The 22,051-nt window shown below is 37.9% G+C and overlaps 1 protein-coding gene across 3 annotated transcripts in view; it reads right to left on the reverse strand.

Annotated features, from left to right (window-relative positions):
• wdr27 (WD repeat domain 27) overlaps positions 1-22,051 on the reverse strand; it is a 46,987-nt gene that overhangs the window by 20,248 nt on the left and 4,688 nt on the right. For all 3 annotated transcript variants that reach the window (XR_014923606.1, XM_085477973.1, XM_085477974.1), the window contains exons 9-22: positions 21,586-21,677; positions 21,359-21,423; positions 20,540-20,652; positions 19,552-19,625; positions 15,786-15,855; positions 15,506-15,577; positions 15,328-15,428; positions 14,824-14,913; positions 13,971-14,092; positions 12,694-12,827; positions 12,388-12,485; positions 10,465-10,586; positions 6,084-6,181; positions 1,288-1,390 (exon numbers count right to left, since the gene is read on the reverse strand). Coding sequence is in view for 2 of the 3 variants with exons in the window: in XM_085477973.1 (XP_085334099.1) it covers positions 1,288-1,390; positions 6,084-6,181; positions 10,465-10,586; positions 12,388-12,485; positions 12,694-12,827; positions 13,971-14,092; positions 14,824-14,913; positions 15,328-15,428; positions 15,506-15,577; positions 15,786-15,855; positions 19,552-19,625; positions 20,540-20,652; positions 21,359-21,423; positions 21,586-21,677 (1,354 nt within the window). In the remaining variant the exon portion in view is untranslated. The remainder of the gene's footprint in view (positions 1-1,287; positions 1,391-6,083; positions 6,182-10,464; positions 10,587-12,387; positions 12,486-12,693; positions 12,828-13,970; positions 14,093-14,823; positions 14,914-15,327; positions 15,429-15,505; positions 15,578-15,785; positions 15,856-19,551; positions 19,626-20,539; positions 20,653-21,358; positions 21,424-21,585; positions 21,678-22,051) is intronic.

A 22,051-nucleotide genomic window follows, 5' to 3' on the forward strand; every position in this document is an offset into this window, starting at 1 on the left:
CCAAATAAAAATCTCTGAGTCAAGCACAAACAGTCCTTTCCTTAAATGGAGGTAAAACTGATAAAGATATTAATCATTTTTGCTGCTATTTTTACCTTCCTAAGGTCAGTTATGTTGTAGTTTTAACTTGGGTGACAACATTTATTAGCCAAACATTAGCAGGTAGAGAACTCTAAAACTAGGGTGCCACATGTGAGACAGCTCTGGCATCCATGCGAGCAAGTCTGAGACTGAAAGTGAATCTATAGGAAGGAGGATCGGGGGAGCAGGCGGTGAGGAGATACGGCATCTTGGGAGATATGAAAAGGTTAGGGTTTGGGAATTAATTTTTAAAGTTAATCTTGTAGGTCTCAGTGATTTTGCGATGAGTAGAGGTATTATATAATTAGTGGATTTAGAATCAGTCTTGTTGAAGCCATCACATTTTGCCAAACCAAGGCCATAGCTTTTTTTCTTTGTCCCGAACTGAACCACTTGGTTCTACAGTGCACAAGTCACGTGTTTGGTTTGCTTTCCTTCTTAACACCAGTTTGAGTGATCTTACCTGTAGTGTCCTGTAATGGTACAATTTAAATTTCCATTTCTACCAACTCCTCCAAAAGCCATTCTGAATACCTGTGCCATGGGCATTTCGCCAAGCAGGATCATGTAACATAAATGTTTTACAACCAGGACATGTATATCTATTTTATGTCTATATTATGTCTAAAATACTTGGCCATCTCTCAGGTGCTGTGTCAGGTCTTTGCTGGATTATTCCTGTTTCTTAAGGACATGAGATGCACTTGATCAGTGTGTCCGATGACATCAGAAAGCCAACTCTGCTTTTAAGTGCTTTTTACGTTAGTTCTGCATAACCTATGTAGACTTTATCAATCAATAAATAAATCAAACAAACCGTCTGATACTTTGACCTCACTCTCAACCAGGCTGCCCATCCCTGAGCCTGGTTCTGCCAGACATTTCTTCCTGTTAAAAGGGAGCTTTTCCTTCCCACTGTTGCCAAATGGATGCTTGTAGTGGGTTGTTTGACTTGTGGGGTTTTCAGTTATTGTACAATCTTTACCTTACATTATAAAGCACCTTGAGGCAACTGTTGTTGGTGCAATATAAATAAACCTGAATTGAACTTTTATAGGAAAAAACAAGATGAAGAACAGCCTAGATATTGCAAAAGGTCAAAACTTTTCTGTTTCACTTTATAATGTTTTAATCCCTATGATGATTTTTTTTTATCTGTTTGCAATGTATACAGGTGGCTTTGATGGACCCAGTGAGACTGCTTACACAGTTATCCTCAGAGCCTGTGGCAATGAAGCGTCCACATGGCGAAACGGCTGAAGAGCAGGGCTGGCAGCGATTTACATGGTTCTCATAACGCCGTACACACCTGGTGAGAAGAAGCACACAGTGGTAAGAAATCACTGATGTTAATAAATTCAAACAACTATGTGACGGACAGACTTGATGCGTGACCAGTGATCCTTTATATTAGTTTGTATGTTATAAGGCTATCTAAAAGGTTTTACTGGGTCTAGTAAACTTAAAATAAATGTTTGGGAACTGGGATATCTTTGCTATGCATGCTATTTCACAGTGCACACATTACGATGCTGAAGCGTTGAGCTGAAGGTGCAAAATATATGGAACAGAAGGAGAACGGCACTCCATGGACTGCTTTACAAACAACTGAACCAGCTGAGCACAGGGAGTTGAGCATGACTCAAGGAAAACACAGGAAAGAGACTTCGTTAATGAAAAATGTTTCCCTCATGCAACTTCTGTGCTGTTTCATTTGGTTTGCAAAGGCATGTAATGTCTTTGCAATGCCACTAACAGGTAACTAAGCTAGTGCCTCTATATGGGCTGGCATACTGGCAGGCCAGTCCTTTGACAGCATCTGGTGAGAGCATGTCTTTGACATTCACATGCTAATGTCATTAAGTTGGGCTAAAAGTAGGGCATATTCACCGACCATAAAGAAATCTGATATACCCAGTACCAGAACTTTATGGAACTTATAATGTTGAGTTGGTGCTAAGACTGTGCCAGAAAACTGTTGATTCAGTTTAATGGCATGCTTACTTTCATTGCTCTTCTCTCGTATTCAATGGGATTACTTAATTATCTCTTTTTTTCAGGATGACGACATTGTCAGCTGACTATGACATTTGCTCATGTAGCCCTCAATAAAAAGGCCATATGACAGAACAGAGGCAACAAGATGGGACAGTCCATAGGTTTTGCTCTTCAGATTTTGGAAAGATTTCGAAGAGTTATTTCTTAAATATTGAACTTTTTCGTCACAAAAAAACTTCTTTTCTTTTATAATACACAAACTTTCTGTCTGTGTTTGCTTCATTTTTCATCAACTCCTACAAGATCAGGAGTTTAGCAGCCAAACTTGACATGCAGGTACATTTTAGGCCCATGAAGGTTCTTATCTATATCAGCAATGGTTACAGGTGCATCTTCACCATATAAAAGTGTTTTATCAATTTAAATTTATGACAATAAAGTCTTATTTATATCCACAAAAGCTATTTTTAAAATCATACACTAAAACTATATAGTGTTGCCTATAGCAGCAACCTAGCAACAAAACCAATTTTTGTATTTATGCACTGAAAATTATTAAAGAGGATTAGGGCCACTGGGAAAAAAAAGTGGTCACGTTTTTATTTTCTTCTTTTCCAGACTGACTTTTTTCTCGGAATTCTGACTTTTTCCTCTGAATGATTTTTTCTCAGAATTCTGACTTTTTTCTCAGAATCCTGACTTTTTCCCCCAGAATTTTGAGATTAAAGTCAGAATTCTGACTTTTTTCTCCTAATTCTGACTTTTTTCTCAGAATTCTGTAAAAGAAGAAAAAAAAAAAGACTTGCCCACTTTTTTTTTCGGTGGCCCTAATCCTCTTTCGTAGAAAATACCTCATAGAAACATAATTTGAATTTCAACAGCACAAACAGGCCAAACAATACTGTAGCACATACAAGTTATTTAGATGAACAGCGAGATAACTGGGAATTACCTGTTCTGATTTCTAGGGCAACATTTCTACATCTTAACATTTCTGCGCTGCAACAGTGCTTACACAAATTGTCACTACTGCACTTTAAAAAACACTTTAGCAGTTCACAGTAAGCACTCATCTGGTTTTCTAGGCCAGAGCGTGAAAGCGAATGTTTTGACTGAAGAAGGGAAGATGAGTTACACACATACACACTCTATGTTGTGTAAGTGATAACTATCTGGCATTTTGCAGATCACTACACCAGAGGGTATGATCCTCTTGAGTGAGAGCCAATACAGTTATTGAATCCACTTGGGTATTCGGTGTAATCATCAAGGTAATCAGCAGGGTAATCCTAGCTCATTATATTCTGCCAATGAATTTCAGAATATTTAACTGCCCCAGAGCATATCAGATAAGAGCTGGCTTTTTCTTAATATTACTTCATGTAAATACATTGTTTATGTATTTCTTCACATATATTCAGACGGATTAAATTATGGAAAGAGAAGCAGATCACCATCTGTTCTCTATTTTTAGAATTGGCATGTCATCGATTTTGAATCATGCTTAATGCTGGTGTGTACACCCTTCAACTGGAACATTGCATACATATCAAAATACAAGTGGTGACTGAAAGGTTATGGCTTTAAAAGTACTTTAACCAATATAGTGGATCTATACAGTATACTAAACTAATTGTTTGGCAAAGTGGCCATGGTCATCACGTGCTGATGGACAACAGCTGTCCTGGCAATCCTGCAGCTGTCAAACGAAACATGACCACTTATTTAATCAGCACCTTCTAAGAAAATGCCTGGTCTGATTGAGTTCCTGAGTAATCTTATTCTCTGCTTGTCAGCACAAATTCAGTGCATCATCGCATAAAATTTTTCGATGAAAAGACATTTCCATTTTAACTATTGTGCATTTCTATTGAAATAATTTAACGCCATTACAATTATCATGGGATAGAGACAACATTTGCGTCACATATCTGAAATGTCCCGGTACATATAAGGGTCAGTTCATCAAACTTACACAAACACGCACACAGTCGTGTTTTCATATCCTTGTGCGGACATCTAAGTGACAAAATGCTTTCCCTAGCCACTTGCATTAAACCTAACCTTTAAAAGTGAATGCAAAGCCCTAACCCTTATTCCGAACGCATAACCTAATTGTATCCCTGACACTAAAACCACATTTTGAGTCTCAAAAATGCCTTTAAACTTATGGGGCGATAGATTTTGTCCCCATAAGGGACTTGTTGGTCCCCGCAAGTTTAGTAAACTTCGAATTTTGGGTCCCTGCAAAGATATTTGATAAACAATTTTTAACACTGATTTGATTACTTTGATTAGCAGTAAACAAGACTGAAATATTTATTTAGTGGCCTGGTGCCATGTTTTGTGGTTAATAGTCGTTAATTGTTTTCATCCATGCGTATGTTTCACCTCCAAAGAACTCTGCGTACTGAGGGATGTTTGATAAAACCTCTTAAAATGAGGGGTTGACCTAGAAACGAGCCACAAATATTTATCAGATAGCATTAAGATTTGATGGAGGGACGGAAGAGGAGTTACACATGGAAGCAGCTTCAGACATGAAAGAATGAAATAATTAATAATGCCGTTCAACTCGGCCCAAAAAAAAAAGAAGAAAGGAAAAAAAAAAATCCAAATCACTGAGGAATGTTTGTGTAAGAAAATGTTGAAGTTAGTCGAATGTAAGGTCATCTTTAAAGTCTCAACAAAAGAAGTGTAATAAAAATGATTTCTTCCCTAACGTTCTTGGACTTATGAGAATCTGGAGGATTTGGTGAAATAACACTAGACTCAGAAGCCAACCTTCATCCAGGTTTGTCAACAGGTGATAAAGGTTGAATAGGAATGTTACAAATTTTGGCAAAATAATTTCATAATGAAAAAGACATTTTCAGAATTTCCAAGCATATTGATCACTATCACTTCCTTCAATGTATAGTATTAGGAGAACATCTTGAGCTAGCCCTCAATTCCTTATATTTTGCTAACAAGGAGACATTCTAATCCTTTCTTAAAGTAGTCTTGTGCAAGAGTTATCCAGGCTTCAGGCCAATGCTTGTACCAGACTGTCTTCAGAGGAATGTTTTTGTTTTTGTTTGTTTGTTAAACCACTTAACTTTTACCTATGAATCATTTAAGCATAAAAAAGCCACTAAATCAAGGGATGACCAGGAGTGTCTTCATCTTTATCTTTTGGCACTTTGTTACTAGCAGCCAGTTGCAAAGACACACATTTTCTTCCCATTTCTTTATCTGGCTTTATCAAAATGCTAAAGATAAAAGAATTTTGCAGATCTAAAATAGTATTTTTGTACTAACAATGTAATTCCAACAAAGCTATTAGCTGAAAACTTGGCATGTCTGTACATGTTGTGCAGTATGCCCTTAAAAAACATCAGTGGAAACTAGACAAGTGCAGCACAAAAGATGAAGAGGCATCTGAAAAGAATTCTTTCATACTGATGACTCCAAATTTGACATTTTTAGTTTAAATTGTTGTCAATGTGTACAGAGGAGGTACAACAATGAGAACATTAGCTACTGATACAACAGTGCTCATGGTGTTGAAAATATGAACGCCGAAAAGTACAATCAGATTGTGATCCACCCGTGAAATACCATCTAGAAAGTCGGCTATGCTTACCTATTTAAAAAACTAAAATGTTAAAAAAAAAAAACAAAAAAAACAAAACAACAGTTGACAAACTGATCTGTGACATCAGGGTTACTTGATCTTTTATATACTTTGCTCAAAACTTTTGCAAAAAGAAATCTTATGTAGTAAATCATTTACTACATAAGATTGTTGTAGTAGCATTTACAGCATTTGCAGTAATTGCTAATGCATTTACTGCAAATGCATTAGCTACTGATACAATAGGTTTTGAACATGATTTCCCTTTAAGAAGCAAGAGACTACAGTAGACTACAGTAGATTATAAAGCACCATTTTCCTTGTCTTATGATCATATTACAAGTACATTCAATACAAATTGCACAGAATATGTTACAATAATACAGACCTAAGTGTTCGAAGGTCCCAAATCTTCATACCATCAGTGACAGCACTGGTCAGGAAGAGGTTGTATGAATCTGGAGCCTGTGAGCTAAACGCTGATCCCTTTAATGATACACAATGAACAAAACAGCTTAGTCAGCACAAGCTTTACCTGAAAATGGATATAAATCTTCTTTTTTTCCCTAAATTTTTTATTATTATACTATTAGTATAATGTATACTACTTCAAAACAGAAGGTGATGTTTAAAAAAAAAAAATCACGCTGGGCTGTAAAAACAAAAACGGAAGCAAAAGTGAGGTTAGGTGGGAGTGTCTTAGCGTCATCACTGTTTTTTAGTTAAATAGAAAAGCAAAGAACTTCCACTACAAATCTATCCATCTATTCCACACAGCTCTTTCAGACCCACTTATTGAATGCTATAGGTAAATGTGTAAGAGAGAAAAGCTTAGGGAGAGCCGGAGAGAAAAAGAGTTAGAGAGAGAAAGAAGCGGTGGGGGGGATTGTTTAGATTTCCACTGAAAGTGTGAGAACGGCAGCCTGAGAGGGCATTTCCAGTTCTTTTTTTCCGAGAAGTCCTGCGCTGTGATGAGTTCCAGGTGAATTTTGTCAAAAAGGCGATGGAAATTTCAAGTAAGAAAAGCTGCTTCTCAAAATGCAGTTCCTGATGTTTGGTGAGCCTCAGGAGGAAAACCAATAGTGAAGGGAAAAAATGTGCGTAGACTCCAAGCAGGAGCAATGCTACTAATCCTACGGCACCCAAAGGCCCCTCAGGCCCCCAGGCGGAGAATCCCACAGTGACATCAATAGCCAAGCTAAAAACAACACACCACAGGCTTTCCGCAATGTAATGCACACAATAGCTAGCGTGACAAAGAACAAGCACCTCTGGGCTGAAGGAATAAAGTCAGCTGTGAGCAAGAGTGAATTGCAGTTGAATGCTTTAATGCACTTCATCCATACCACAAGGTGCAGTGTATCCAGCTAATCCAGGCTGGCCCGAGTCTAAAGCAAGTTAGATACTGACCAAAGTCAGTATCTAAGGGTCAGTGGGTACAAGCCTCCTTCACACCAAAACATATACTTTTCTGCATCTACTAAGTTACATGAGCATCTGTACAATAGGTAATTATTTTTATATATGTTTTATAATAAAAGTTAATGGGTTTGTTGCTGTTACAAAGCTGGCAAGCATTCTTATGACTCTTGTATGTAGAGATACCAGTCCCTCCATGTCACTGTAACATGTGAGGCAATAAAAATGCTAACTATAAGCTGAATAAATAAATGAGACTTGAATAAATGAATTTTATAGTTTCACTGTGAGCAATATTCTTCATAGCACTATAATAGATGTGGACGCCAGCCCAAGCTGTCTACTTATTAGACACCAACAAATTGAGTCCAGATTGGTTCAAGACACTGATGTGGAAGTAAGGCCACATAAACCCAGACTGCATCATGGAACAGCTTTACTCCAAGGCCATCATCCAGCATCATCCTCCTGCCATCCCCTATGGCAGTCTTAATCCTCCTGCGCTACGGAGTAACATTCAAGATGAATGATACTGATGATGGCATGTCCTGTCTGTCTGTCACGGAAATGTTTGTATAACCATGATTTTTGTTTTTAACCATGACCTTTTTTATTCACACCACAAACGTAACACTTTTATTGCCTCAAAAACGATCCGTGTCTTGTGCCTTACGTAACTTGCAAAACACTCATAGATGCCTTATGTAAGACTATTACATCTGCCAAATAGTAGCCCCTTCAAGGGTAAAATGGAAGATGAGGCTCACACCAGTAATCGGTTCCAAGTCAAGCAAATTCTTCGCTTTGTGGGTTAGATCTCAACGTCATCCAATCTGCGTATGGACTGAGGAGATGTCTCTGCCTCTATCAAAGATTGGAGGTTAAGGCTAGGTTTAGTCAGACTATGAATGAGAAAAGACGTGAAAAAGATTTGACAACGCTCAGCAACATCAAAACTTAAATATGTGCCTTCAAAAAAAAATTGCATTTGTATTAAAGAACACTATCATTATCAGGATAAGTGCAATGTTTATGGTTTAGGGTGAAAAATCTTTTTTAGTAAAGCGTTCTGTCCCTTTATGCCAAGCAATGATTGAATTCAATTATATAGTGCCAAATCACCACAACAGTCATCTCAAGGTGCTTTATATTGTAAGCTAAAGACCCTGCAATGCAAGAGAGAAAACCCTCAACATCAAACAACCACCTGTGAGCAAAAAGTTTGCGACTGTGGAAAGAAGAAAACTCCGTCAGAACCAAGTTCAAGCAGGGGGAACCATATGCTGCGACAGGTTGGGGGTGATGGGAGGAAGACGGGATAAAAGACATAGTGTGGAAGAGAGCCAGAAATGAATAACTAAAGATTAAATGCAGAGAGGTGTGTAAGCACACAGAGAGCAGCCTAGGCCTATTGCACTAAGGGAGAATTAAGGGTCACCTGATCCAGCCCTAACTATATGCTTTATCAAAAAAGAAAGTTTTAAGTCTAATCTTAAAAGTAGAGATGGTGTCTGTTTTGCAAATCCAAATTAGGAGCTGTTTCCACAGAAAAGGAGCCTGAAAGTAAGTCTGCTCTATTGGGGTGATACAGTACTATGAGGTCTTTAAGATAAGCTGGGGACTGATTATTCAACATCCCGTATGTGAGGAGAAGGAACTGAAATTTGATTCTAAGAAAAGCCAGGGTGGAAGAAAAATGCTGTCTCTTTCTAATCTCTGTCAGTACCCTTGCTGCAGAATTTTGGATCAACTGAAGGCTTTTCTCAGGGGGTTTTAAGGACACCCTGATAACAATGAAGTAATAAATGCATCGACTATTTTTCAGCATCACTCTAAGACAGGATGTTTCTAATTTTAGATAATATTGTGTGAATGTAGTCGTACATATTTATTTAACATACACACTGAAGGACAAAAATGGTCAAAAATGACTCCAGAATTCCTCACAGCGTTACTGGGGGCCAAGGTAATGCCATCAAGAATAAGTATCTGGTTCAACCCAGTAACATGACAAAACGTGTAATTAACACGCCAGTCCACCGTGTCCATTTCACGCTTTGGCTAGGCAAAGCGTGAAATGGACACACATGCAGAAGTTGCATTACCAGCAGGGGGAGACGCTCCCCCGTGAATATTTTCATGTTTGCTTGGAATAAAATATCTCCCTCGGCTGTCACTGCACGTGACGGCAACTTACTGCAACGTCGGCATGCGTTCATGTGTGAAATGGAGATGGTGGACTATCTGTTACTATCCGTGATATCATGCTCAATTATCTAAGGTGAGGACATCCCAAAAAGAACGCTGGTTTGAGCGGGGAGTCAAGGAAGCCATTTATGTGACCAATGGTCATGACAATTTGCAGTCAGCCCATTATTAGTCAGTTGTGCTAGAGTCAATGATTATGCAAATGTACTGTTTATAAAGTTGGGGAAACCTCAACTGACACTGTGGAAGTCACTTGGATGAGTGACGAAATAGCTAGCTACGTCCACATGAGCAGAATGAACCTTTTTTTGGATTGGGTTGTCTGGTTAGACATTTTTAAACACTTAAACTTACACAACACTTACACCTAAAGCTGTTTGTCTTAAATTATCTTACATTATCTGCTAAAATGAGAAGCAATTGGAAATAAATTGTTCAAGCACTTGATTTAGAGCCTGGAGCGTTTCCCAGGTGTCACAGGGCGAGAGTTGGGGTACACCCTTGACGACGTACCAGTACACCACAAGGAGACAAACATTGGAGGAAGCTGGAGTTCCTGGACAGGGTCCATGCATTAACAGGGACAACATACAAACTCCACACTTTCATACTGTAAGTCGCTTATATATACTGTGATGACTGACATTACAACGTAACCAATTACAAACGATCATGCATAAAGGCTGAAATAATCATACAGGAAGTTATAAAGCTGGGTTCACATCTACTTCTTTAAATTGAATTTTCAAATATACCGCATACCCAAATGGAAATATTTTAACAGAATTCCAAATACATATAAGAGATTTGATTTAAAAAGCAACATCTTCCAGTTTTTGAAACAATTCTGGTTTAGCATGTGGACAAAATATTACTTTACCGCTAAGTGGTTCACTGGTGAGCTGGTGGGTATTAAGTGATTAACTGCATTTCGTTGCCCTGTACCTGTGCATGTGCAATGACAATAAAGTTGAATTCTATTCTATTCTATTCTATTCTATTCTATTCTATTCTATTAACAAGATGATATATAATAGTATTAGACAAAGATACAATCGAAGGGAATTACTATTACACAAGACAAATACATGCATATACATCAAGGGTAGTTTTTTTTCACATGAACAGTCGAATCGCCTCACCTTGTTCTGTGTGATGCAATGGATGGCTCTGCTGTGGGCATCAGGCACCTCTGAGGCAACTGTGCCTTTGTTCATGTCAAATACTTGAATAGACCGATCTGACCCACACACCAAAACAATGTCTGAAACAGCTTGTTAAGTAATGTTTTAACATTTTTCTCAGAGGACCAGCACCTCAAACAAAAATAACATATATTTAATCAACTATTTTCTATCATTTACAACCTTGGTAGCTTTTTAGGGCCGTGTGATGTATTCAGTCAAAAACTGAATACAATGGTTTGCCTTCCTGTAGACACCTTAATTCATTCCATGCTGTTTTATGTAAGTAGACAGAAATGAAAAGAAGGCCTTGTAGGCCTTATTATGGTGTACACGGACACTCCTACTAAAGAACAGTGTTAAAATCTCATGAGATATTGTAACAGTTTTAAAAATCCAAAATATTTCATACACACTTTGACCTAAGAAGGCTGCCATTATTTTATATGACCAATCAATTTTATGATTTAAACCTGTTGCATCCCACAGCTATCATTACAAAGTCGCTATTTCTGACAGACTGGTCAGTTTCCACAAGAACTTAACATTACTCTGTCTATGCAACTGATCCATTTCACTAAGAAAAAGAGCTCACAAATGCTGTTGGTTATACGTGACAATTTTCACTTATGAGTCTAAATGCTCTCAGATAGCAAATGAAACTTCAGTTTTCTGTTTTCTTACCCTTCCCAATTCAAGTGCATAATCCTTGCTAAAGTGGCCACTTCGGGACAAATAGCAGTGGCTACCATTCATCTGCAATGAGTGTTGGCTGTCAGTTCACGGTTTACCTCAGCTGTCAATATGTGTCCATGTCTATTTACTATGGAGGAAGCAGTAAAACTCTGTGAAAAGAGTCTGATAAGAGGATATCCTGACCTTTTCTGTTAATAAATGCTGCTGTTAGTGAAACTTTCTTAAAAATAGATCAAACACTTTTAGACACTAAGTGAATAAACTCTTACACGAATGTAAGCAAACTGTTCAGAGGGAAAGTGTGATTTTTAGGACACTCAAGTCTAATGTTTGCTGGCATAATGCTGTAACAACCAGCTGTTATTGTTGTTTAGCCGGCTTGTCAGCTGTGCTGAGACGGGAAGGTCGCATGTCTTATCTGCTGACAATAACTAATTGCACAAATACTGGGAATAAAAAAAGCACGTTTATGCATCTTTGCATGTGTTAGATCCCTGACTTCGGTTCAAGAGATAAGGTGAGGTGAGGAGGAAGAGGATGAGGTGAAAATGAGGGAGAAGAGAGAACAATGGTGGAGAAGAAGGAAGACATAATTAGAAAGAGACAATGCAAATGCACATGTACAAATGTGAAATGGTCGTATGTAGTTTGAAAAAACCTACTGTATCTTACTTTTTTCGTATTATTAATAGACTGATTCTAAGTTTATGAGAAGGAATACATATAGTGTAAGCCATACATTATCAATGCAAATTTATGAGTACAATATTTTTTTGCTTTTTTTAAATTAACTAAAATAAATAAACTAAACATTTTGATTGAATTCCAACTATATGTATATCTGCATATTTACATATGTCATCACCCTATATGCATATTCTTTTTGTTCTGTACATGGTAGGGCAAAGTGAACTAAAGTGGAGCAGAACTGCTCCTGAGAGGACCTCTTATTAGTGGATTTATTGGAAAATAAATGCATTGTAAACCCTCAAATTCCTCACATTCCTAAATAAACTACAGAAAACCTCATTCATTCACAGGTAGAATCCACAATGGAAGCCCTGGGGCAACATCTAAAGACACCATAGACAAACTGCTGTGGATGACATGGGAAATTTCTGTGTATGTGCAGTCTGAACTGAAACACCTCTGCTGTACGAACAGTAACAACAGGAAGAAGGATACGGGAGAAAAAATCATTGATCGCAGACAAGGCAGTGATGTCTGTTGCTGATGTTGTCGCAAAGCATCCAGCCAATTTGCTGACACTCCGTTGATGATATCTAAGGAGAAAAAAGCTTGAATTTGTCTCACTTTCTTCACAATACATCCATGTGTATACATCTTCATGACAAAAAAGATTATATAGGAATTCAGCTGAAGACCAATGAAGAAAATACATACATAAACCAATAGTTTACATAGCATTTATAAGGTTCACATGGTAAACTGTTGTGTATCTATTTACATGTATGAATCACTTGCAATTACCTTTTTATGTCATCGCGTGTGATGTCCAGGTTATACAGGTACAGGTACAGAGAGGGTCCGGATGCCAGAAGTACAAATTTGTCGAGATAATAAAACTGAGCACCTCTAATGGGTTTGGAGAACATTTTGTCACCCTAGCAGAGACAAAAATCAGCCTTAATAGTATTTTTTTTATTTAATTATTAAAACATTTGCAAGACTTCAGTTTTACTTCAGTTTTTACTTCAGTCTTACTTATACTTACTTATACTAGTATACCAGACCACATCTCATCAACACAAACTTAACAAACTTTTTCTCACAACTGCAACTCTCAGAAGCCGTTTGTGATCCTGGCTCACCCAGACATAGCCCTTGTCCCTGAAACGACTTGTATTCATTGCCAAGCTGTTTCACAAAAATACCAAGCAGTCAAAGGCTGTAGACCCAGCCAAACTGTCTAACTGAGTGAAACAAAGCAGGGATGATAAGCATCAGATATGGGGAGACCTTGGAGCTTAAGGACAGACCCTTGTTTTTACTTGGCATGACAAAGCAACTGAGTGTCCCATTAAATATGATACCCAGTGAGGTAAGGAGGGTCTGCATACGATCAGAGTTTTGGATGCTCCAACTTCAGTTGAGGCTTCGATAGCAAAAGTGCCATCACTGCGCCAAGAAACACATTATTTCATAATTGCATTAATTTGGCTTTCTGTGTTGGCCTCCTTGTTTTTAAATTCCATTAGTTTTCTAATTAGCAGTGGAAACATTGAATTGAGCAAGTTCTGTACAAACATGTCCAAGATACAATCTGATCATTACACAGAAATTGTCCTATTATAAAGGTGTGCTATGACTGAATTTTATGAACCACAGATGGAAATGGAAAAAGTTTGAACATTTTACCTAACCATTAACACATCGGAATGACAGAAGGAGATCTGTAGGGGACTAAAATCCTTCCAACAATCACACTGATCTTTGAAAACACAAGACAAATGTGTGGAGCTATCTATTAGTTATCTGTAGTCATTTTATTGAACTTCTACATCTATTTTAATTTTTTTTAGACCTTCGGAGAGAGGACATTTTTGCAATATGAGGTCACTCTGGCTGGTCTTTATTACACTGGTTTTTATGGTTAGAACTTGGACTTCCAAGGAATGAGGGAAATTTCATAAAGGCTTAAAGTAGGCCATGTAGCTGTGATGGGAGATTAAGGTGACAGGGAGTGAAAGCAAGAAAAAAAAAATAAGACACTGGTATAAGTGTATGCACATTCACTGGGGATTTACCATGATAATGGCAGGCTCTGAGTTACAGTGAGTCCAGATTTGGAGTGACAGGTCTTCTGACGCACTCAGCCACCACCGTCTGCTAAGGCTCCAGCTCAAACTGCTTATTGGCTTGTCATGCCCTAGATAAAAGAAGGCACGACTTTAGTAACCTGGTAATACAGAGTGTGGCTACAACATCTACTTTTATGGTACTGCTAAGAGAGCCAGGCAGACAGAAGAGAATATGCTTGTGGTGACCTACGTGTCACCTCAGCTTCTCTCCTTTTATCTCTGCTGCCCCCTTCTGGAGACCTGTGATCCAGCTGCACTTCAGCCATCGAGTGATGCCTGACATGCAGGGGTATTCTTTCTTTCTCTGTCAGTGTTAATTTTACTGCCCGGGACCACTCGTCTCAGAAATGCTTTAATCTTTCACACTGTATATAATAGCGACATATGCTTAGTTTAAACCTAAAAGGTCTCAGGAGAGAATGTGAGCCTTTCAACAATTATTGCTCTGGAACATTAGCAAACCACACTATTCAGGTAACAGAGAGCTCAGTGTTTAGTTTTTGACAGTGATAGCTTAGTGAGTTAACTAGAATTTTCTTTAAAACTCTCATGTCAAGCCATGCATCCATTTCAGAGTAGGTTCAGGTTATTCAGAAGAGCCCAAATGAGTTATCCAAGCCAAGAGCAGACTTATAATTATTAACATACTTCTTATCTCTGTGAGGTGCCAACTCTTAAACCTTAGCATCATTTGAATCAGTTAAGAAGTTGTATGTCGAACATAAAAAAAAACCCTCTTTTGATGAGAAACACAAAAATATCAAACAAAAGTACAGGTACTCATCTCTGCATCGCACACCTATGTAGACAGCTGGAGCGCCAGTAAGGCAGGACTTGTACAGTAACAGTGTGCTGTCTCCAAGACCACACAGGATTTGTTTTCCATCACCTTGGGAGAGACAAGGAAACACGGGATTGTTTTATTAGGATTTTTCAGTCCGCAGCTGATTTATTACAGCCAAAAATAGTAAAGCAGCCTTTAAGACACAACTGTGAAATGTTGTGTTTGAAAGAGGAACATTCATCTTGAGAAAACAGCAACAGTGAAACTGTTTCTAATATACTGCCAGCTATTTTTCATAAATTATTGTTACCTTACTTCACCCTTACAGCACAGGATGGACAATACTCCATGCAGTCGACAGTTATTAGATCTACTAACGGTTCGACATTGGCAGGTGTTTCTAATACAATCCCAAATCTGACTTATAGCCTCAACCTTTAGCATTTCAACTGTTTAAATAATAGTTAAAAACACATAATAATAATAGACAAAAAGACAAAATTACTCATATTAACCTACCTGAATACTGAAGACATGAGACATGCTTCTTCACGCTCACATCAGCACACGGGATAGCCGGTGCCACACCGTCTGCTGGGTAATCTTTAAGGAGGGAACCTCTAAATGGCAAAAGTATGTTCACTATTCACATTTTATTAACACTGTCTTTTAAATGAAATTAGCTTAGGTCGCTTACGTATTTCCATCAGCCTTTTTCCTAGAGGAAGAATTTTTTTGAACATTTGTTTTGGGTGAAAACATAATCCTCCTGAAAAGAAGATAAACTAAATTTAAAAAAAAAAACATATACAAACAACCAAATAAAATATATATACATATAGCAACTATATTTTACCTAACAAAAAGGAAATATGAGATTAAAAAATAATTAAGCGAATAAGTGCTTTAAACTTTGGACAGACCAATAAACTGTAATCTGATTATCTATATGGCAAAAAGTTATTCTGTGATCATACCTCGGGGCACTAGTATATCCAGATGACTTCACTTTACAGTGGAAAACCAGAGGCTGGTCCTTTACACCTCCTTCATTGAAAGATAAGATGCTCATTAGGACACCAGCGAAGAAGTGTGTATTATAACGAGTACATATGTCTGCATTTCTAAAACACGAATCAATAGATGGTGCAGTGGCAGGATGAGGTAAGATTCTTTAATATTGCTAAAATGACAATATATCTACCAGTATCGTGAAGCAGTTTCATATTTTAAAAGGAGGATTCAAGATTTCTGGGTGACCACTCCATGCTGTAAGCATTAAGTGTATCCATAAAGCCATGAAGGGTGATGGTTCACTATGAGCTCACTTTTTCCACAGCCATTAAAATTTGTAAGCACTTCCAAAAACTGTTCTTCTGTCAAACAAAGGGGAAGTAGGAAAAGGTCATATAGTCTCCAGGGCCAGGCGTATATATACGTACACACTCTCTGGTCACGTTAGGTACACCTTGCTGATACTGGACCTAACCCTCTTTTGCCTTCAGAGCTGCCTTAATTTGTGACTATATAGATTCAACAAGGTTATGGAAAACTTCTTTAGAGATTTTGGTTCATGCTGACATGACAGTATCACACAGTTGCTGCAGATTTTTGCACTGCACATCAATAAAGCAAATCTCCCATCCCACCACATCCCAGAGGTGCTCTATTCGATTGAGATCTGTTGGCTGTGGAGTTGATTTGAGTACAGTGAACTCCAAGCTTATCCTGCTGGAAGCATCCATCCAATGTGCAAACTGTAGCATTTAAATGATGCTCAGTTGGTACAAAGGTGCCCAAAGTGTGCCAGTGATGATAGGATGGAAACTTCTGACCATAACTGTATGTTTAAACATGTTTAAGTGTACAAAACCTGAATTGCATAATTCACCTGGTATCACAACAGTTATGTAGTATTTAAATGTTAGGTAAAGCATTAGTCCTTTTAAGTTCTGTGAGACTGGTGGCTTACATGCAAAACCACCTTCCACTTCTCCAATGTGTTGTGAGACGGCATACTAAGTAGCTTTTGCTGCTCCAGAACAGATTACATGTTGAAAAGTAAGCATTTTAGGCCAATTAAATGGAGACGCAATCACTTGGCGTTGCTTAATGGCCCTATTGATCTCCTGCTGATATATAATGGTGCTTTAGTTTTACGGGGCAGTAAAAATCCCATAATTTACGCTGACTTTACAGTAGACAGTTATTTGAAGCAAAGTGAGAGTTTCAGACAAATTTCCAAGGAAAGTCATATGTGCGTAAAATCACAGCAGTTTGCTGTGCGCTTGTTTTACGGCATTCATTATGAATTAGCCTAATGACAAAAATTATTCAAAGATGTTTCTTAATATTCAAATCCTTTAGTCTGGTTCAGCACATCAGGATGTTCATTGTCTGATGGAACAGCTACAACACCCCAAAACTTTCTGCTCACAAAGTGAGACAGCTGTATGCTCTCCTCAGGTGTTTACCTGTTTACCTCCTGAGTTACTAAATAGGACATTATTCAAATATTCAAACACTGAGGTCAGCATATGTGTATGTAAGGAATCCCTATGATCCAGGTTTCAGGCTGTAAACACTCAGAATCTAATAGTTGTTCCACGCTCGTCTCTGTTTATCCCTAATATGGTCATTTGTAGCACAGATCTCTGGATCTGAGCACAGAAGCCCACCCACCAACCTGTTGTTAATGAAGGGAAGCCAAATAAAAACAAAATTACATAAAGGGAGCCAAAATGGCTTGCTACAGATAAAGGCTATTCTAGCTGAACTTAAAAAAAGCACATACAAGAGCCCCTTTGAAACATCCGATACTCTTTTGTTTGTTTATTTGTTTTATAAGAATTAGCCAACCAAGTCATGTTCTCAATCAGTCAACCTCATTTTACATTAGCTGTGTCACAGCTGTACTGACCTGTGATGAGAAGAGCAGACAGTAGCAGACAGCAATGTGAGTAGAACTAAAAGTATCAGAGGCACCTTAGTAAGCTGTCACAGAACTACATTACAAACATGAAGCTAAAGTAAGGCCACAGTGTGTGGTCTGTATCAAGGTAACTGTTCTTTTGTATTTATACCTTGTAAAACTACATGCCCACATATTTAGGTATAGACCAAGGTGACGTTGAGAACCTCAGTTTCTCTATCTCTCTTTAATCTGGTTTCACAGAATTTTTTTTTCTCTGCCATCCAAGATTTTACATCTTCAAAACAGTGGAGGCAATTAATATAGCTTGGATCACAATGTTTTATGGGGAAATACAACTCATACAGTGGGTCCAATCATTTTCAGTTCATTATTTGCACTATTTTCTGTTCATTCTGTGAGAGAAGATCCTGTAGATCACTGCAGTTTAGTGGGAATTTTAGGGTCCAATGGCTTCTAGTGCTTCAAGGAGGGAACTCTATTGTGCTCCATGTCATCTGCCTTTCTTTGTTTCTTTATTTCATTTTATTCTTAATAATTTGTGACACCTCAGGTCAAACAGTAAAGCTGTCTATTCTCCCTGACAGAGAAATCTAAATGAATCAGATTCACATCTGCAGTATTTTCATACTGATCTGATCACTCTATGGAAAATGTGTGTTGTGCATTGCTCGCAATTTATTCAGTCCTTCTGTTTTACTAGTTCCCTGAAATCCTTTCTATAAAATGACTTAATTCAAGCAACAGCACTCAGGGGTTATAGTACACATCATGCAAAAAGTAACAGCAGCTGATTATAATCATCTCAAAAAGCCAGGAGTCTTCAGTGCATGTGTAAGAAACCTTCAGTGGTCTTGCACACATGCAATGGAAGAACAATTCTATTTCCAAGGATCTTGGAGGTTTATTGCATAATTTGTATACAATTGTGTAGATAACTTTACGAATACAGAATGCATGGAGAGCAGCATGCTGGGTTAGTGTGTAAACGTGTGTGGTTTTTGGTCTGACAGTGCAGCCGCACGGCACTTCTAGACTCTTCAGTACACCCCCTGCACAGTCTGGCACTGGCAAATTCCTCAACTCCAGCTGTGAGGAGACAGCTAATACTGCCTCTCAGCACTACCTCTCTGTATGATGTATGTATGTAAATGTCAGTATTTAGTAGGTCGCTCCAGGAGAACAGTTCTAAGTCGCCAGATCCCAATCATAAACTTTATCTGTGATCCTAATGGTCCACCAGAGAAACACAAACAGGCTCACTTTACCTATGAATCCACAACAGGAAGAAGCAGCCAGTCAAAAAAATGGGTTAATGTAAAAGAAACCATCAGTCTGCATGTGCTGCTCTAACTGAAGTACCTGTTTATGAAAACAGACAGTCGTATAAAACCCCAACAAAATGAGGGGAAGGAATCTTTAAATTGTGAATGTTTGCAGATAATGAAGATGTTCTCAGTAACTCCTGAAATTGCCCAGCAGACTTTTATTAACCCAATAGTAAAATTTAAGAGGAACAAATCCCCCGAGATTGCATCAGGAAAGACCTGTTAAATAAAATCAAATAAAAAATTGACAAATCAAATATGCGGTGCTACCTGCTGTGGCAAGCCCTTGTGAATAAGGGAGCTGTTGAAAGTGGCTTTTATATGTGGTCAAGCAAAAAACAAAAAACAGATAATGAGCCAGTCATGAAATAAACCACAAAAAGGGTCACATTTTTAAAGCTCAAAGTCTTCAGATAGTAGTAGCTTTCTTTTTATTCTGTGTGTATGAGTATAAGTGAGAGGTGAGTGTTCGGGGATGCTGACCTTCCTTTTTAGGATGGCTGGGCTCCTTCCTCTTTAGCTCAGTATTGAGGGGAGAATTGGGCAGCGGAGGAGAACTGAAAACAAGAGAGGGGTGAAATGGAGGGGAGGGCTGGGGGAGTTACTGGAAATGGAGGAGCACAGCATTTTCCACTCTTATGGATTATTAGCCCCTCTGATTTCCAATGCCATGATATTGTTGACTCATGAAAAACCAGATGGCATGAATGTTTGTAATAGAGGAAGTTAATATGGAAATGTCAGAGTCAGAGGGCATTAGAGGCAGGAGGCCAACTTTAAAAAACAGCCCACAATCATATATAAGCTCAAATGACCAGACTAACAAAACTGTATAAAGGCATTGTTTTTGCAAGTTGTAACTATCCCAAATGATTATGCTTTGGCTCACAAATAGCAAATTTGTTAAAGCAGACAAAAAGCACATTACGTTGATGAAATTAGTCCTTATTGGTGCTGCTGGACTTTGCTAGGTAATCATTTATGGAGTTACGGGTAATGGCTGAATGAATGTTCCTTCTTTCTCAGAGGACAATTTAAAACGTTTGGCATTTAAAAAGTAATCTTATTGTGACTGTTAGCTTACGTATGCAAATTTAAAAGTTTAGAATCGTATAAAGTGCAATCACTCACTAGCCAGAGCAGTTTTGTGCTTATTTCAAATAGTTAAAAAATACTTATTTTGTCTGTCGTTTGTAGACTTTTTTTAAATCTTTTTTTATTTTATTTTTCACAAAACAAGTAGCTGAAATGCTTGCTATTATACTACCCATAAAAAATAAAAAGCAAAACAAAGTTTTAGACCTCAAGTAGCTACACTACAAGGCCACAGTGTCCCTCATCAAGTTCTATTAAACTTGAATTTTGGTTTTGATCAGTAAGATGAAGTGAGTAGGAAAAAAAGGTTTTGTCACTGTAGATCATTAAAATATTGTATTGCTACCTAATATTTTTCAGTTAACTCCAGCTTTACCTTGGGAACACTGAAAATCCTTTGCCACAAGCCAAGGGCCTTCCTAGGTCATATAGACGCACCTCCAACATGACCACACATGGGGTAAACAAAGAGCTCACTAACATCAGCATCTGTGTGGGAAATAAATTCAATCAATTAAAATTTTAATAAAATAAAAAACACTATTCTTGTAGTAATAATATATACATAAACATGTGTTTTAAGCTGTTAGACTGAGAGAACATTAAATAATTGCTACTGTTTTACATAAAAGTTAGCCATTGGTGAACCATAAACTTGGTTATTTAGCAGAAGTTTTAAGAAAAGAACAAAGCAAAGCTGTTTAGGGATCGGTTTTAATGCTGCAGCCATTTTCAAAAATATTGTATGTTTACATACCAGATATAGTGCCAGACATGGGGAGAGGTGGTGGGTGCATTTACACTCCAACAATCATAAAAGTTAATTTGTTAATATTCTCCTGCTGAGAATACGTGTAACTGTTTACATTTATTTCCTACAGAGTTTATTATATTTGGCAATTATCCAAAAGCCTATGGAAATCTACTTTTTTCTATGATGTTGTTCTGGCCTGTCTACAAATAGACTGCTGCACTTTATTTTAATTTCTACTTAGAACCTTCAAAAGTTCAGTGACTGCATGTTACATGGTTGTGACACCAATGAAATCAGTTTGCAGACAAACACACATTAAAAACATTATATCGCACTATCCTAACTAGTAAATCCTATCTCTTTATACTAAAAACAATACCAGCAACACTGTATTAATGATAGAAGTCAAGCTGAAAAGGCAATTTTAATGGAAATACTCACAGAGTTATCACACCCTGGAGAGATGGTCCATGAGCCAGCCATGGTGATGCTCAGCTTAGGGTAATCTACAAGAACAAAAATCATATTCATCATCATGTGCTATCACATTCAAAAAAGAAATGACCAGTGGAATCTCTCAGGGGAAACCACATGTTTTATTGGAGGCATACCAGAGTTTCTTAAAGAAAGACAGAAAGATGGGAGAAGGCATGTCCCCAGCAGCCTACCTTTGAAATATAGCGCTGTTACCAGTTCAGACGTAGCCAGATCAACCACATACAGACCATCAGAGCTTCCAATACAAAACCAGCTGTTGTCACTGCAGGGCCCCCAAACAGAAACATATGGAAAAACCATGTTAAGGGGTTTTCTCGCAAAAAGAATTTTTCATTTGGGGTCAGACAAACGACACAAAAGATCAACATATTGATGTGATGAAGTGGCAAGACATGTACACCATAAAAGTATAGGCCTTGATTCAAGTTACCTTTGACTTCATGCAGTCTAAACTATATACATTCAGCACACTGGAAACTAATACCACAGAGAAGAAAGGAGCTAATAATAATGGATTGGATTTATATAGCGCTTTTCAAGGCACCCAAAGCGCTTTACAATACCACTATTCATTCACTCTCACATTCACACACTGGTGGAGGCAGCTACAGTTGTAGCCACAGCTGCCCTGGGGCA

This window comes from Copadichromis virginalis, linkage group LG13 (assembly GCF_057382275.1).
Source record: "Copadichromis virginalis isolate Kocher_CV1m ecotype Utaka linkage group LG13, C_Virginalis_male_GT1.1, whole genome shotgun sequence".
NCBI classification, from domain to species: domain Eukaryota; kingdom Metazoa; phylum Chordata; class Actinopteri; order Cichliformes; family Cichlidae; genus Copadichromis; species Copadichromis virginalis.